The sequence below is a fragment of the Melitaea cinxia genome, chromosome 7, assembly GCF_905220565.1.
Source record: "Melitaea cinxia chromosome 7, ilMelCinx1.1, whole genome shotgun sequence".
Lineage (NCBI taxonomy): Eukaryota > Metazoa > Arthropoda > Insecta > Lepidoptera > Nymphalidae > Melitaea > Melitaea cinxia.
In genome coordinates, this window is record NC_059400.1 from 4,771,841 (window position 1) to 4,789,837 (window position 17,997).

General features: G+C 33.4%; 1 protein-coding gene across 1 annotated transcript in view; it reads right to left on the bottom strand.

Moving 5' to 3' along the window:
* The window catches only part of LOC123655116, a 36,242-nt gene that overhangs the window by 6,027 nt on the left and 12,218 nt on the right, over nt 1-17,997 (bottom strand). The window contains exons 3-10 of the mRNA XM_045590952.1: nt 12,319-12,440; nt 4,464-5,270; nt 4,252-4,392; nt 3,914-4,038; nt 3,330-3,458; nt 2,598-2,766; nt 1,749-1,912; nt 613-780 (exon numbers count right to left, since the gene is read on the bottom strand). Coding sequence (XP_045446908.1) covers nt 613-780; nt 1,749-1,912; nt 2,598-2,766; nt 3,330-3,458; nt 3,914-4,038; nt 4,252-4,392; nt 4,464-5,270; nt 12,319-12,440 — 1,825 coding nt within the window. The remainder of the gene's footprint in view (nt 1-612; nt 781-1,748; nt 1,913-2,597; nt 2,767-3,329; nt 3,459-3,913; nt 4,039-4,251; nt 4,393-4,463; nt 5,271-12,318; nt 12,441-17,997) is intronic.

Consider the following 17,997-nt stretch of genomic DNA (forward strand, 5'->3'; position numbering starts at 1 on the left):
CTACCCGTCTTCGGCCTGTGTATTTTAAGGCCAGCAGTTGGATGGTTATCCCGCCATCGGTCGGCTTCTTAAGTTCCAAGGTGGTTGCGGAACCTTGTTATCCCTTAGTCGCCTCTTACGACACCCACGGGAAGAGAGGGGGTGGCTAAATTCTTTAGTGCCGTAGCCACACAGCACACTATAACTATACTGTATAATAATTTAGTTGATGCGATTTTAAAGATATTTTTGAATTAAAAACTTTTGTATATAAAGATAATACATGTTTATTATATGTTTCACATTTGTCAGCCGTCAAATGACGGCTCACATGACTGTTTCATTGTTCATAAAACTTATCTGTTAATTGTTTTTACGTAAGACAATTAGAGATCTTTACGATATAATAACCAATGTCGAAGTGACCAGTTCAACTTTTCCCAAGTAAAAATTTATATGACGACAGACCAACTGGGTTACTTTTTGTCAATATAGACCTCCTTTGTTTACAAACTCTCAAGTTTCATAATAAAATAGCGTAGCTAAGGTTTTTATTTATTATTTCAAGAACAAGTAAGGTTTAGACAAATAGATATGGAGGACGTATGCGATGATGAGGTAGTTCCGACTCACTCCCATGAAGCAGACGAGCTCCTTGTCGCAGCGCGTGCGGTTGGGCTTGTGGCGGCTGGCGGGGCAGGCGGCGCGCTTGCCGTCGCAGTGCGCCGCGTCGCGGCAGCCGTTGTCCGAGCGGCACTTGTCGCCGAACTTGAGCGTGCACGACGCCGTGCAGCACGGACCCTGCGCCACCAAGTACGGGAACATTGTGTCACGACATTTCGAATGGTTTCATTTGGTAAAAATCCTTAAGAGTGTATGCTACCTCAAATTGCTTTTTTTCCACTCGGCAGGATGTCCATATCTTCCAAACTACTGAATATTTAAGTTTGAAATTTCTGTATGGTAAAGTTCAGGACATAAACTATCTTTCATATGTTTCGAAAACACGATTCTATAAAAAAATTTCGATACAAAAAAATCGCAAAGTTACCTCTATTTTTGTATTAAAACCTTAATATCTCAGTAAATATAGAAGTTATGGACTTAAGATTAAGCATGGTAATTGAAATAAGTATGAAGAACATTTTATATGTTGCGTTTTTTAAAAAATAACTATTGATAATGTTTGTGGGGAGAAAATACATATAATTCGCGCGATGAACAACCAAGCGCTCTCAATTCTAATGTGTATTTAGTACGGATGAAATCTGAATTCGAGCTGAGGTAGTGTAGCCCCTTAAGTTACTAATTTCAAGTGTAAGTCGAGTCGAAGTGTTAACGAGAAGAGGAAAGTGAACGACAAGAATGACTATATCAAACTATCAACTGATCCAACATTGTTACGAAAATGTGTACTTTTATGCGAGTATGTGTTTTGTTGTTTCTTAATACGAGGCTTATCATTTGGGTATCTCATTCGGTACTGCAAAAGTATAGGGTTGGTGGTTTTTTTGCTGTCTATTTCCCGACTAATAGTAGTCATATCGAGGAATACCAGATTTGATTCATCACATCACGTCAGCCTATCGCAGTCCACTACTGGACATAGGCCTCCACAAGTTCGAGCCAAAAATTTGAGTTTTGCCCATAGTCACCACGCAAGGTTGTCGACCGCAGGGGTGGCAGATTTCATTAGCACCTATTTCTTATAAATCCTAATTTTTTAGTTAGGTTAAGTCAAGCTTCAGATGCTATGCAGTAGCCGGTACCTGGCTGGGGCTGCACACGCTGTGCTCGGTGAGCGTGCAGGGCTTGTAGTGCGGGCGCACGGCCTGCGGGCGGCAGCACACGTCCGTGCACTCGGACGCCCAGCCGCAGTCGCACTCCTCGCCCTCCTCCACCACGCCGTTGCCGCAGATCGCGGGCTGCGGTTCTGTACGACATTGTTCGAAAAATAACTGAATCTATCCAGTATTTATGAGAAGGTTGCGTTCATTATTTGTCCGAGGAATCAGTGCTGACAGCATTCGTGCCATCGTTCCACGCGGACATGATTTACGCAGTTATTATTTTTATTTATTTATTTATTTTTTATTAATCAGTACGGGTTTACCACTTACACTAATTAACATTTCGAATAAGTCACATTAGTTAACAATCCAAAAAAAATTAACGTACAATAACAAGTTAGATTAATAAATTGATCATAATAATAAGCATAAAAACAAACCAAAGAAAAAACAGAAAAAATAAAATGAAATAAATAATAATAGATAAATATACAATAATAATAAATAAATAAATAATTATATGTAGGTTAAGAATAGAGACAAATATTAAATTATTATAAGTAGTAGAGCTTAGCAAAAATGTTACTAACAATATATTTAATATTTGTAAAATAATTATTATTTATTTATTTATTTGTCATTTTTATTTTAGTAAATTAAGTAAATTAATTGTTTTTCAATAATTATCAACGTTTTATTGCGTTTCTTTGAATGTGTAATGATTGTTACTAATACTTGTTTATGAAATGTATGATTAACGTTGAAACTTACAACTTTCTATGAAACCAAACTGGAATTTTTGAAAAATCCAAAAAAATAAAATCGTACCAGTGAAGCATCCTTTCGGCGATCGTGCCTTATTGTTGAGGACAGGGTCGATAGCCCGCAGAGAGCAGGGTGAGAATTTGTTGTTGTTCTTCCGGTCACCACTCGTCGCCCGCGCGAACATTATGTAATTACCGTCTTCACCGAAAGGCGTACACATTTCCGGGTCGTGCTGAAATGTACGAATTGTTCTTATTAACTATGGTACGACTGAAGTATGTTGGGAACTGCCCGGAAGCACAGAAAGGGTATCATATAAATAAAAATGAATGTTGCTAAGCGCATAACTCGAGAATGGCTCGATCAATTTGGCTAATTTATTTTTTTGTATGTTCCTTAAAGCTCATGGAAGGTTCTTATTACCATAAAAAAAAAAAAAAAATTACTATTAACTTTTGACAGAACGATGTTTGTCCGGGCAGCTAGTATCAAACATAATATATCCACAAATATAGCGGAAATTGTTCTGGTGGAGTTTTTTAAGTACATGTTAATGTAAAAAAAAAACAAAGATTTCGTTTTCTTTTTTCAAATCAAAAATTATCGAATTTGATTACATAAATTTCATACTGCTGATTACTCTTAATGGCAAAGTTATTCTAGTTGTAATGTTCGGAATAGTAATCAGAGATCACTCTGTACAAAAAACACTAATTTGATCAGGATTCTCTGAAGAAACGAAGGTAGGGAAGACTTTTACGAAATTTCGTCTTGTTTGGAAGTACCAAAACTCACCGGTGATCCGAAATTGTGTCCGATCTCGTGAGCGAGCGTGACGTGAGACACGGCAGGCGGCACGTGCTTGCCGTAGTTCAGCAGCGTCACGATACCCGTGTTGAGAGACTTCATGCTGCCGCGATAGTGCTGCGCAAATCAAATTCCAACCTTTATTTAATTGAATTAAGCCTCAAAAACAATCTTGAATGATCATCTCTCATATTATAAATTAAAATTATATTTGTTTTTAATAAATTTAATTAAAGTTGATATAAAGCTACCGCCGGTTCGAAATGTATATTCTGGAGAGAAAAAACTCCGCAGTTACTCTTTTGAAAATAATATATAAGCTGTGTTTTAGACTACTACTTATTTTTCTACTTTTTTTTACCGAAGCATACCATGTGTTAGAAATATTCATTGTATAATAATAAACATGTGTTTTTACATAAAAAAATTCATTTACGTTATCTTTCTGTGTAATAAAATTAATGAAAACAAAAATAAATTAAAAGGCTAGTAAAATATTTAAGAAACATCCTGCTATTAAACTAAGTTCAGTAATTAAAAAGATAAGATCGGTTGAAGTTTTATCAACTTACGCCGTTCTTTTCACAGACGCCTCCAGCGTTTTTTAAGTCACCGGTCCACGCAAGACCCAGAGTGCCCATTTCAAAGTCACGATATGTGAACATGTATGCGAGACAAAAAGCGTCGTAGTCTTCCTCTGGAAGAAAATAAACAAAAGGTCAAATTTAAAAAAAAATAGCTGATCTGTTTGCTGCTTTATACTTTAAGAAACAATTTATAAGTAGAGGACATTTGATACTTTGAGTTGTAGAATATTAATATAAGATTCATAAAAATAGGACGATATCTAGCGAAAAACTTGAAGCTTAGTAACCAATAATATAGCCACAAATAGTTAATAAATAATTACCTGAAAATAATTCTAAATATTTTTCTACGCCGTAGTTGTTGGGAAATCTGTAGGCCGGATCTTTCAGCGCGTCTAACGTGTGGACCTTAATCCTTTTAATCATAAATGTTATGTTGTCAGGCTTTCCGTCTTGATTAAAATCTGGAAGAAAAAATTCATTTATACTTTGTCTTTTTAAACTTTTTAATTCGTATATCAAAAAGTATAATTACCTGTTACTTTATAGATAGCGTTCACTTTTTGCACGTGTCGTGTCATAACTTCTATGCACGCTTCTTCAGAACCGTATCTTTGATAAAACATATGATCAGCCTGCAAATAAACTAGGCATGTAGTCTTTCGTGGATCTACCGTTGCTCTCTTGTTCACATGTCTTCCGTCATCGCTTGCATTCGCAGATAGTATGGTGTATCCTACTGGCTCTTTCTTAACTATATCTTTGCTAACAGTTACAACACCTGCCTTGGTTTTAATCACTTCTACGTGCGTCTTTGGCTTCGGTCTCGATTCCTCGGAATCGAGTCGCACTTTAGTAATGAGGTTACTTTTATCAATTTTGGTTTTTGGCTTTCTCGTACTAAACTTATCGAAAGGATCACTATTACTGGTATAAGGGACATCTAAGTCTAAAGGGAGTTCCGGATTCTTCTTTGGCTCGTCGTCTTGCATTTCGTCTTCGGGAAGCCATCGTTTCTTTCGTCTATTTATTTCGCTACTTAAATCTTCTGTGTCATTATTAAAAGGTACTTCTTTAACAGTAACTTGGTCAGTAAAGTTAAACAGTTCCCCTTTATATCCGAGCTTGCCTTTGATGTGAAGCAAATGGGAAGCACAGTGTGTAGTTTCTTCATTCGGATGTTCAACATCTGACCTTCTATAGATAACACTGTGCATAGATGGATGGTCGATATTGTATCGGGAAAGAGGTTCTATATAATATTCTTCGTTGGTCGTCCAAATTGTCCCATCGAATAGACCGTCAGCGGTGATGACGCCATAGACATGGGAAGATTCATCATCTGAAAGAAATTTTCATATGCTAAAATGCTTATAAAATAATAACACTACTATACTAAGTTGAAGTTACAAAATAACATTTAATTAAGCAAAGGCAGACAAATATGAGGTTAAATCTCGTCGAGTCCAAACTCTTTAAATACAAATAACTAAGAACGTGTAAATAAAGTGTAAGGGTATATTTTATGCAAACTAATTCGAGGTGCAAAGAGCTCCGGAATCTCAATGAATTAAAATCACAACTTGCAGTCGTAGTAGGAGGGACGAAAACCGCTCATAAATAACGTTAATTACGGCTCTCCCTCGGCTTCCTTTACATTTATTATATTGAAAAATTAAAACCTTAAAACTGGTAGTGTGTGTAGCAATATGCTAAGTATCTCGTCTTGTTTTTGAAATAAAAGTCAGCTTTATGTTTGCCAATTCATATGAACAATCTAATAAACGTACTTAGATTACGATTTTTTCTTGCTTTCTTACACTATACATTCAAACTGATAACTAACTTTATAAAATATAATATTAATCAAGATAGATTGATTATATAAAACACATTAATCATCTTAATCCCTAAGTCGCTTTCAGTTTTCAGTAGAACTTCGAAGATCGCTATAAATATATTAAAGAGTCAATTCCTTCCTATGAAATATTAAAAAGTGAAAATGAACTGTATATATGTAAATATGAAGGTTGTTCACTGTGATATGTATCAATATTAAAATGAGTTGTGTGTTGTTGAAGGAAAGTTAAGTCGAAGTCTCAAGAAGCACACTCCATTAAACTTGTGAACTAATTTCATCAAAATTCACTTTGTCTCGAATGTACCAGATGGGTCGCACCTCTTAATTTCGTTTTATTAAGTTTACTACACAATATTGAAGTTTCTTCTCCTTCTAATTTATTATCTTGACAGACCTGAAATATAAAAGGGTAAGATTTAAGCAGTCATTTATATCAATTTTTGATAGACTGTTACGAAAACGTCCTGGTTTAGCGGATTGAAAAGTTTCATACACCTATACTCGTTGATTCTCGCATTGGATTTATACTCGTATTTGTCTTTATGGGTTTTAGCCTAGCCTTCTTCGGATATTGTGTAAGGCTGTGGATCCTCTGTTATGATAAATACATAATAACTCTTGGTAGAAAAACATGCGATCAACATTCATTATTAGTGAAGAAGCGTGAAAGTATAATAAGCAGCAGGTTTTGTAGTTTAGTTCAAATCAAGATCACGGTGTTTATACGATGAACACCGAAATAACAACGACGAACACAACACGAACATTTTAATATCATTTCGTTTATTAGCCATTCATTAATTTTGAGGAGCAGAACAATAAAACAGATTTAAATTAATTTATGTACGCCCACCGCTAAAGTGCCGCGAATTTTTACCCTGGAAACTGAAGTAGAAGAGTTTGAAATTCTAATTTCATTCATTACAACGTGATTTTGACGTCGACTTTAATCTATAAATAGATTAATTGCGTTGGTTAAATAAAGTTTTCCAGAAAAATATTTAATTAAAATTTTTGTGGAATTTAAACACAGCAAAGTCAGAAAAGTCAAATTTTGCTTGTCTATAACAAAAAAGGTAAGTTTTGGCTTAATGATATTAAGAAACTAGCTGTGACCACGACTTTGATCGCGTAGAATTAAAAAACAATATTGTTCAGTTCGCAGGTTTACAAAATAAATAAGTTTCTAAAATAAAAGTAGAATAAGTACTCCTTTTTACATCAGCTATCTGCCAGTGAAAGTCCCGTCAAAATCGATCCAGCCGTTTCAGAGATTAGCCAGAACAAACAGACAGACAGACAAAAATTGTAAAAACTGTTATTTTGGTATATGTACCGTGTATCTATGTACATTTCGTAAAAAACGATTATTTTAATATTATGAACAGACCCTCCAATTTTATTTATTTGTATAGATTAATGTTATTTTAGCTCACTGGATCGATTTTATAAATTCCTCCACCGGGAGAATACTACGTCCCCACTGACTAGTATTTTTTGTTAATTATATAAACAACATCCACGAGCTCAGAGTTGCCCATGCCATTTTATAGTATATATTGTTACTATACGCCGTGTTTTTTAATTTTATTTTTTTACAATAGTTTAACTTCAGCCCCGTAGTTCTAAAACTGTCTGAAATTGCTAGGATGGTCCGACACTGACAGCTTTCAAACATATTATAAATATGCTTTTTTTTGCTCCAGCCTGTGATATCCCACTGCTGGGCATAGGCGTTTTTTCCTATGTAGGAAAAGGATCAGAGCTTAATCCACCACGCTGCTCCAATGCGGGTTGGTGGATATATTCCCTACTATCAGTAGCGATCGCTATCAGATGTACATGATAACAACCCACAAGGACTGCACAAACACGCGGAGCATTTCAAACATCTGTATGGCCAATAAAAATGTTTGTCATGTGAATGTGGATCGAACACGCAACCGCCAGAGCAACAGCCACAAACCAGTGCTGTGACCGTTGCGCCAACGCGTCGTCATAATAAATATATCATCATAAAAAATATATAGGCTGGATTAAAATAAAATAAAAGAAGGAACAGTCAAAATCGTGCAACACACGTAGGAGAAGCCGCAAGTATCCGCAAACAAGATACATTTGACTGAACCCTACGGGCGACATAAAATATTACTATAGTCATCATGCGTTAAGCGACGAACCAATATTTACTAAGTACTACGAGAGGAAATTCTCAAAAACTTTCTAAGTATATTAGTTTTTTAATTAATTAAACTAAAAATACGTTTAATAAGCATTAATATTTATAAGTAATTTGTGAGTTCAAAATAAAATGAACACCTGCATGTACATATTTATACATGTATGTGTACATTATGTTTACATTATACTACAAATGTAAATAGGTATTTGTCGATGAGAGAAATAATTTTTTGGATTAAGGCGGCCCTTAGTAACTAACATGTCATACTTTCCTACATATAAATTGATTTTTTGCGGTTATATTTCTATTTTGATGTACTGTAATTATCTGTCGGTTTATTCGACTGGCTGTGACAGTATGCCTCTAGTAAATCATGGTTAATTACACGAAGGCGTGCATGCTACATGCATCTAATCAAGCAATCAACACATACGAATACATTCTAATCAATCTGTAAATTGGGGTAATACGCCGTGTCATGAATAGGTAATACATGTTTGTTCTAGGAATAATGTGTGAAATTGATCATCGGTTTTCATAATCTGTGCTTCAGTGTGAGTATTACAAATTTAGGATTTTTAAATATCAAAAATTACTTGCGACTCATCTATATAAATAACTAAAATTGGAGTAATAAAATTGTAATATTAAAATAACCGCTTTTTACTGAATGCATATGAATATGTATATATTATTTTTATTTACAGTACATATACCAAGTTAAAATTTTAATTTTTTTTTGTCTGTCTGTCTGTTTGTTCCGGCTAATTTCTGAAACAGTTGGACCGATTTTGACGGGCCTTTCACTGGCAGATAGCTGATAACGGAGCTGAGTACGGAGTAAATTAGGCTATTTTTATTTTAGAAATTGATTTATTTTATAACTCTGCAAACTCAACGATAACTTTTTTGTTAAATTCCACGCGGACGAAGTCGCGGGCACGGCTAGTTTTTAATAAGGGTAAAACTCGGATCTGGTCTAGTCTGGTAGTATAGGTTGTGTAAAGTTAAAAATTTGTTGCTATAAAATATTTACGAATCTAGTACAGGTTTTTCGAGATAATTAATAAACCTATCGTTTACTACTCTTGGTATTATTTTAGTTTGTCTATTAAGGAATGATATAATACTGTGATTCAACATGAGTATAGACATTAATCAAATGATCCCACAATAATTGTTATGAACCAAATGTAGCAACACTAAACTATTATATTATCTATGACAGTTGGTATAGTTTACGAAATGGTTTTTATCTATGAGCTGTCATTCGTCACTTTTTGAATTTAAAGTTTGCATCGTTTTTTTTCGGTCTCCGTATAAAAGTTACGCTTTTGTTTGTACTTGTTCGTTCTCGCGAAAAATTATCGCCTTTTGTTGATCGAACCATCCTTTGTTGTTTGAAGTAATTTAATTGTTAATAGCAAATTGTATTCCTTGTATTCCTTGTTGAATTATTGTGAAAAACGTGAGTGAACTACGCCGAACAACGGCCATTTTGATTGCTGGTTCCTGCTTCAGCCCGCCACTTCAGTTAAGTATAATTGATTAGCATTAGACGTAATGATTGGCCAATTATAGTTTGATGTTAATTAAGTTATACCTGGCGAGGCTTCACCGAACAGTATTCAGTGAAACTAAGGTAGGATTTTTATTTAAGACATTGAGTGTTAGCTCTGCGTACTGCAGACAATTGTTCGTCCCGTTCGTACCTGAGATCACGCTTCCACTACTTTTCAATATGCTCCAGGTCGGACGTAACAATAATCAAACAACAAACATTTTGTTGTTTGCAAACATTGTTTCTTGTATAAACTATAATGTGAAAAACGACAACTATCACGATGGGCAAAATTCTAACCTTTTCATCATTACCAGTATAAAACAAAGTCGCTTCCCGATGTTTGTATGCTTAGATTTTTAAAACTACGCAACAGATTTTGATGCGGTTTTCTTTAGTAAATAGATTGTAGGAATTCCAGAGGATGTATAATACATGCATAATATAGTAGAAGAACACTGATAGTTTTTGAACCGTGCGAAGCCGTTAGTAAGTAAGACTAATGCGTCTCGACTTATAATTAATCTTCATGTTAAGGGATCATTACGACTAACTCATAGTAAGATATAAACTAACTCATAGTACGATATAAAAATGTACATGAAAAAGAACGACGACGACATTAATTTCCTCTAACGCTGTTACTTTGCAAGATTAATTACGAAAATTGTGCAAAAGTTTATCTTAAATATTCTAATCGTCGAAAACTAAAATTGACTACCGGACTACAATAATCCATCTACCTCTAATTTTTATAACTAAAGATGGAAATTAAATGGAAATTTAATTCAAACTAGCAATACCCGTGCGAATAATTCGAACTAAATAAGTATAATAATTATCACTTTACCAAATTACATAATTGTGTTTGCTGGCAAACGAAAAAAAACCGACTTCAATTATATCGACAAGTAATACAACGTATGTAGACATAAAAGTCAAGTAAATACGCATTATCAAAGATTACTTCAAAAGTTGTAATCAGATCTCGATGAAATTTAAATGTGACCACACGAAAAACATCGGCTTTCGATTAAATAAAAAATCATCAAAATCGGTACACCCAGTAAAAAGTTATGCGGATTTTCAAGGGTTTCCCTCGATTTCTCTGGGACCCCATCATCAGATCCTGGTTTCCTTATCATGGTACCACACTTAGAATATCTACTTGCCAACAAAAAAAGAATTATCAAAATCGGTTCATAAACGACGAAGTTATCCCCGAACATACATTAAAAAAACATATATACGGTCGAATTGAGTAACCTCCTCCTATTTTGAAGTCGGTTAAAAAAGGTATTAATACGTTGAGTTGATTTAAAATTGACCAAAAAATTTACCGACCGTCAAGCATGTTGACGTTGTTAAAAAGTTAAAGGCGTCATATATATAATTTTAATTATTCATTAATTTACAAAAACAAAAAGCAATAATCATTTTTTAGTTGTAGATGCCGGTAGAGCAAGCAATTATCTATACAATGATATATTTATGTGGAGTAATTGTGACGTTTTTTTCTAAAAAGGGAGGCAACATCTTAACCTTAGCGTTTTAATATATAATTAGGATATCTATTATTTTAAAGTAAAAATTGCGTTCTATTATAATATCTTAAGTGTGACTTTTAAACATTCATTCTTAGTGTTCGTTTAAAAGAAAAGAAAGTTCTCTGCAAGTAATTTGTCTTTGTCTTTGCGTTGCCTGTCAGTCTTAGAGAGTTTTATAGTTCAAGTGTGTATACTGTAAAAAATTGAAGTAAATTTAAAAGTTTGTTCATTATTTATTTTTACAGAAATAAAAGTTACTTGATTTTGTTAATCACGTTTGCTATTACGACATTTATTTACTGCCGTTCATAAATCAGATACCCCTTGCCTTTCCTTTTGTTGCTTTTACCTTATGAGGAGAAAATAATAAATTCACTAAAAATCACATTTTTTTACCAAGCGCTTTTAGAAGTATTTGAATGTACTTTTTACAAATTAGCGTTATGAGGCAAAATTTATGATGGATGATTTACAATGAGTTTTACTTACATAGTAATTAAGTCAGGGATATTCCGGTATGGGTTATTTACCTTTATAAAACGGTACTTATCGAATCAAAATAACGGTAAGAGAATCATTCGGTAACCGAATCATATCGGTAATACAGTATCGAAATAAACCGGTAGTAGGCATAACGTTCGCGTCGTAAGTTTAAGCGGGCAATTCCCGTTCTTGTAGCTGCGCTGCGCTAGCTCGGATTGCGGTCCGAACGTACACCATATCTCTATCTCATTCGCTCCCGTGTGTTGCGTGATTTTACTTAAAACTTATTTATTTGTGATAGACGACAGGCCCCGGGCGTGGCGCGAGCAAGATTTCATCTCTTTTTCGCGTTAATGTTTATATTGCGTATAACGAATAATTCAAGACAAAAAACTTAATTACTTTCATAGTTAAAGAAGCCAGTCTTATGAAAAACCAAGCATTATCAATAAAAGCAAAGGAACATTACAGATTCTTCATTTTTCTCTGTTACTTCTCCGAATCATTTAAAACCGAAATACATAACGTTATATTTCGGTATTACAGTTTAATCGGTAACCGTTTTATTACGGTTTTGGAACCGAAATAAAACGGTAACCTTTTCAATCGGTATCCGATTCATACGGTAACCGTTTCAAACGGTTACCTTTATGAATCGGTTTGGCGAACCCTGAATTAAGTAGCTGAGAATCTATTCAGCTTAACACATATAGTTATACTTGCAATACTGTAGTCGTTGTATTTGTAATTTATTACCTTCTAATTTCCCGGAATAGACATGTGCGGTGTTGTAGTCTATGGGCCCGGCCGAGGAGTGGAACTGCACGCCCTCCGCGAAAACGGAGCTCGGGTCTGGCTGCAGCACTAGTTTAAACTCCCTGTCGAAAAAAAAAAATCAATCAGTAAACCTAAAGACATTAGATATATCGTATAATAAATATGATTAGTTTCTATGTGTTTCTCATTAATCTCAATAGAAAAATTGAGATTCTGATTATTTTGTGAATTTCATTTTTTATTCAAAACGCCTATTTTTGGGAAAAATGTTATGGTTTACAAAACTTTTCCCTCACATCTAGATTAAAATAAAAACGTAATGTATTTAAATGAAATTCTTTTCAACACTAAAAGGGCAAATACATTAAAAGTATCTTTCCATAAACGGCGTAACGTCAAAGTACATGATTGTATGCACCAAATTTTCTTAAATCTTTTCTACCTATACTACTTTATAAATTTTCTAAAGGAAAATAGATCAGTACGGTATAAGTTTAGAAAACTTAAATCAAAATTGTACATCGATAACTTTGCTCGATAACATACTCCAAAGGTTCAAAAGTTATAGTCATTTAACAGGAAAACTTAGTGTGTATAAAACTTAGGAACTCCGGCAGTAAAGTGTCCACGTTCACCCACTACATCAGTGTTATAGGAGTAGCTTGATTTATACCGTACTCAGCTGATGATATTTTAATACCTAGCTTCTTATGTCGAGCAATGTCGGATTACTAATTTGTTTTGTATAATAAAATAATACTGTTGTTTGCCATTCCAACCTTTAGGAATAAAAAAGACGTTACGCTTACTTCATTCATACTTTAGTCAAAGTAAATAGTTATTAGTTATAAATTATTTATTGTTATAGTGTACTAAATGCTTTGCATTGTTATTTTAAATTGTCATTGTATTGTATATTGTAAAAATACATTATTTATAAATGAAATAAATTAAACACATTTTTTGTCACCATTAATCAGATACGGATAAAAATAAGAAATATTGTCTATTTTATACAGGTGGGCCGGGCCGTAAGCTTGTTTACTGATCTAGTGGTTTAAACAAAAATCGAAATACAATTTCAGTATTTCTGATTGTTATATTTTGTTGAATCACGGGAGCAATTACAAACTTGCAAACAAACAATGACAAGCGTCAAAGCAATGGCGATTTTTAAGTAATTTGAACATTTAATAATCATATACTTTTCGTCTAAGGAACCAACACTTTTTTCATTTCATTTGTATTTGCAGAATCTTATCCAATTTCTTTTTTGAATTTCCTCGGACTTTTCTTTGTCTACTTATGCTATTCGCATCGATTTGCTTTTTCTTACACAGAGCAATTGCCAACTAATCCCTGGCTTGAGAGCAAACCAGACTACAAAATTACACTTTAGAATAATTTTTCTATTATGAATAACGATGATTTCAGCAGTTTATGACATTATGTAATGGCGAATGATCTTGCAGAGCGGCTAGTCAACAACAAACATTTTTCTTTCGAAAACACTTAAAAAAGTTTAAAAAAAAACAAGATTTTAAAAAGGATCTCACTCTTGCTCGTTATAGTACTTTACTAAGTGCATAAACTAAGGTTTCAATAGTTCTTTACCAAAGTGACCGTAAGCTAAGCAAAACCTTGTCACGTATAAGTGACACCTAATTATTCATAAGGCAACTTTGAGGCATGTGCAAAAAGTGAGCCAGGAGTGTACCATAAAGCACTCACGTGCCGGCGGTATATCAGCGTTATACGGCTCGGTAATTTATAGATGTAACACCCTGTCTACACGAGAAATGTTGTGTTTATTGGAAGACAAATTATTGTTATAATTATAATATATTATTATTATATTTATAATATTGTATAATCTTTACACGACTCCTATTTTAATCCATCATCATTAAAATGCAAAAGTATATAAAGGAAAAAGCCCTACAGTATACATTATATAAATATTAATCTTATAGACTACGATTATATATCATAATAAATTCGTTATTTAATTACAATTAATACATAAAGAAACAAATGTAAAATTTTCCGTCAGAACAAGTAGATGAACAACTCTCTGCATGACTGAATTATAAATCAGAACTAGACACGAACTGAGCAATTGCTGTAGACTTAACAACTTTGAATAAAAGTTGACTATAAAAGTGTATTTTGTTACACAACACAGAATAAATAATACTACTACGTTTGCGTATGTATTCATACCGCTTTCTATTCAGAGCTGAAAACGAAACAGTTGGTGGAGCTCTTTATTTGTTTTTTTAATAAACACTCGTATTTAGTGTTACAAATTTCAAACTAATTTCTCAATTGGTAAAAGTCAAGAATTTTGAACTCTTCTATCTTGAATGAATTTCGCATTTTTTTTTATTAGGATAAAACGTAGTATTATTATATGCATGGTTTATATAATTGTTAAAACTTAAGGCTATAAAACCACTTAACACGTCCCACATAAATTTAACAGAATTTAGTAACGTATAGGCGGGTAAAACCACGCAGGTCAGCCAGTATAAATTTTTATTAAAAAAATATTGAACGGAAAAAAATTCTATCTAAATTCCTACTACATGTTCGAATGTGAAGAGGAAGGTACGCAGCAGACGGTTCTCGTAACACAATAAATTGTTCACAATCGAGTAGAATGAAGTGTGGGTTGGACGAGATCAGAAGCGCCACTAACGAGTACCATGTAATGACGTTACCACCAGTATCCACTTGTTTGTTCTAACTTCGTTATAGGAAAACTTGTGATTCCTATCCTCGAGCTCATGATATATTGTTATGGTACGGATAGTGAAAAATTTTCACTATTGTTATAAACATTGTTCGTATCGAACTTGTAATATTATACAAATAGCATTGAAATTGTTTGAACGTTACTTTAGCGCAACTTGGAATGAAATATTCTTCAGAATTGTGAGGAATTATGCGAGTACATGATTTGTATCTTTTATTGTAGTCATATGTACTCGTATATTCAATTTGTACGCAAGTCCCGAGGATATTTTGAATTTATATTTTAAAGGAATGTAAAATATAGGGGTGTGAATGATTCAGCTCAATTGTTATTGATATTTTTCGTGTATTCCATTTAAACTGTTTTAATATTACTAACGTTTGAAAATATATATTTATAACTTAGGGGTATGAAAAATAGATGTTGGCTGATTCTCAAGCCTACCTGATATGCACACAAAATTTCATAAAAATCGGTCTAGCCGTTTCGGAGGAGTATTTTAGAGTGAGAGTACTTTTTATATATAAGATAAGACATTTTTTATTTAAATAATTAATAATAATTTATCAACAATATGAAGCATGAACAAAACGTACAGTTTTTATGTGTCAAGCATGATTTCTTTTCCATTTCATTTCATTAATCATTTAATTCACCTCAATTTAGTTTATTACTTGATTCGAAAAAGAAAAAGTCGTTTATTTCTGGCTCATGACAAAAACTCCCATTGTGTTTATATAACGGTATAAATTAATACAAAAGTTTACTTTATCGACGATTTAAGCGTTAGCTCATTGAGCACAAACAAGGGTCAAAGTTAGACTACACGTTGTTTATAATAGAATTTCACGACACGTAAAACTGTGTAGTATGGGATAAATATTAATAAAATAATTTTTCTTGGCGAAGAAAACCGACAGGGAAGTAAGTAGGTTCAGATTCAGGGGGTTCAGATTCTATGTTTCAAGGAATAGAAGAATTTATGTCATTAATTTAATTACTGAAGTAATTTTTACTATATTAATAAATAATGATGTACTGAATACAAATGTAGTAGACTGTAACATATCATAGCTGTAAATATATATGCTGGAAAAAGCTAATTTTCCATTAAAGACAAAGGATTAATTGATATATCAGTCACGCTGCGGGAGGACATAAGACCTTGATCTATAAATTTCGTTTAAAAACGCAGATTTTGGATAATGTTTGCCTTTATCCTCTAGAAAATCAATAACGTTATACATACACGAAAGTATCTTCTCATTATTAGAAACGATTAATTAGCTTCACTGAATTCGCAGTATGTCTAATTGTCTGTTAACCAAATACCAAACAGCTAACTCAATTTCCCTATTAATTACCTGAATATTTGACTGCTCCGGATGATTTCGAGTTATATTTAGCTACGGTTTGATAAATATTAATAAGGTGAGTTTAGCCAGGAAGTTATTCGATCACGCAGAGACAAGTAACAAGATTAATGTAGCGGATTTAGTTTACTTTTCTTATTAGCTAGTGATGATGGAGAGATTCGGTTAAATTAACACTTCTGTGCGTTATTTGATCTCAGGTTATTTTTATACGTGTTTGATATGCATATTATGGAAAAACTAGCTGACCCCGCAAACGTTGTTTTGCCGTATATGTTATTACCCCCCTTAATCCCTTACCCCTTTATATAACTAGGGGTATGAAAAATAGATGTTGGCCAATTCTCAGACCTACCCGATATGCACAATTTTTTTTTTTTTAAATCGGTCCGGTCGTTTCGGAGGAGTATTGTAACTAACATTGTGACACGAGAATTTTATATATACGATAGATCTTGTTTTTAAATAATATTTCATTTATATACGATTAATCTTTACTGAATAATAAGTTAATATAAATCATTAAACATCCATGAAATATAAAGTGAAATTATTAAACACGTATTACAATTATCAAACTGGTTTTTCTTTATTTTGAACTAGCTGTGCCTGCGACTTCGTCCGTGTGGAATTTTAAAAAGTTTATTGTTCAGTTCGCAAAGTCACAAAATAAATAAATTTCTGAAATAAAATTAGCCTAAGTTACTCATTATTACATCAGCTATCTGCCAGTAAAATTACCGTCAAAATCGGTTCAGAGATTAGCCGGAACAAACAGACACACAGGCAGACAAAAATTGCAGAAAATTTTATTTTGGTATATGTACCGTGTCGTAAATCCATATGCATTTATTAAAAAGCGGTTATTTTAATATTACAAACAGACACCAATTTTATTAATTTGTAAAGATTAAGATATAGATGGAAAATCTTGCCTTAAATCTGGAGTCACACGACTGGTTAGTTATCTCAATATTACCGAAGATTTCAGGGGAACTGCTTTTAAGTAATTTGCGCGCCTGCGGTGTGTAAGGTAGCCTAAGGTAGAGCTAAGGATGCAGTATGTTAAGAGCGAGCTGCTTTTACTGGTGTCTATAGGCTGAGCTAATCACTTATCATCCGATGGGAGCGTACGCCTGTTTGCTACGATAATGGTGTAAAAAATTATGTCGTTTAACACTAATCTATTTTTTTCATAGTAGCTTCCATTTCTTTTTTAACCGACTTCAAAAAAGGAGGAGGTTACTCAATTCGACCGTATATATGTTTTTTTTTTATGTATGTTCGGGGATAACTCCGTCGTTTATGAACCGATTCTGTTAATTCTTTTTTTGTTGGAAAGAAGATATCCCTAGTTTAGTACCATGATAAGGAAACCAGGATCTGATGATGGGATCCCAGAAAAACCGAGGGGTAACTCGAAAATCCGCATAACTTTTTACTGGGTGTACCGACTTTAATGATTTTTAATTTAATCGAAAGCCGATGTTTATCATGTGGCCACATTTAAATTTCATCGAGATCTAA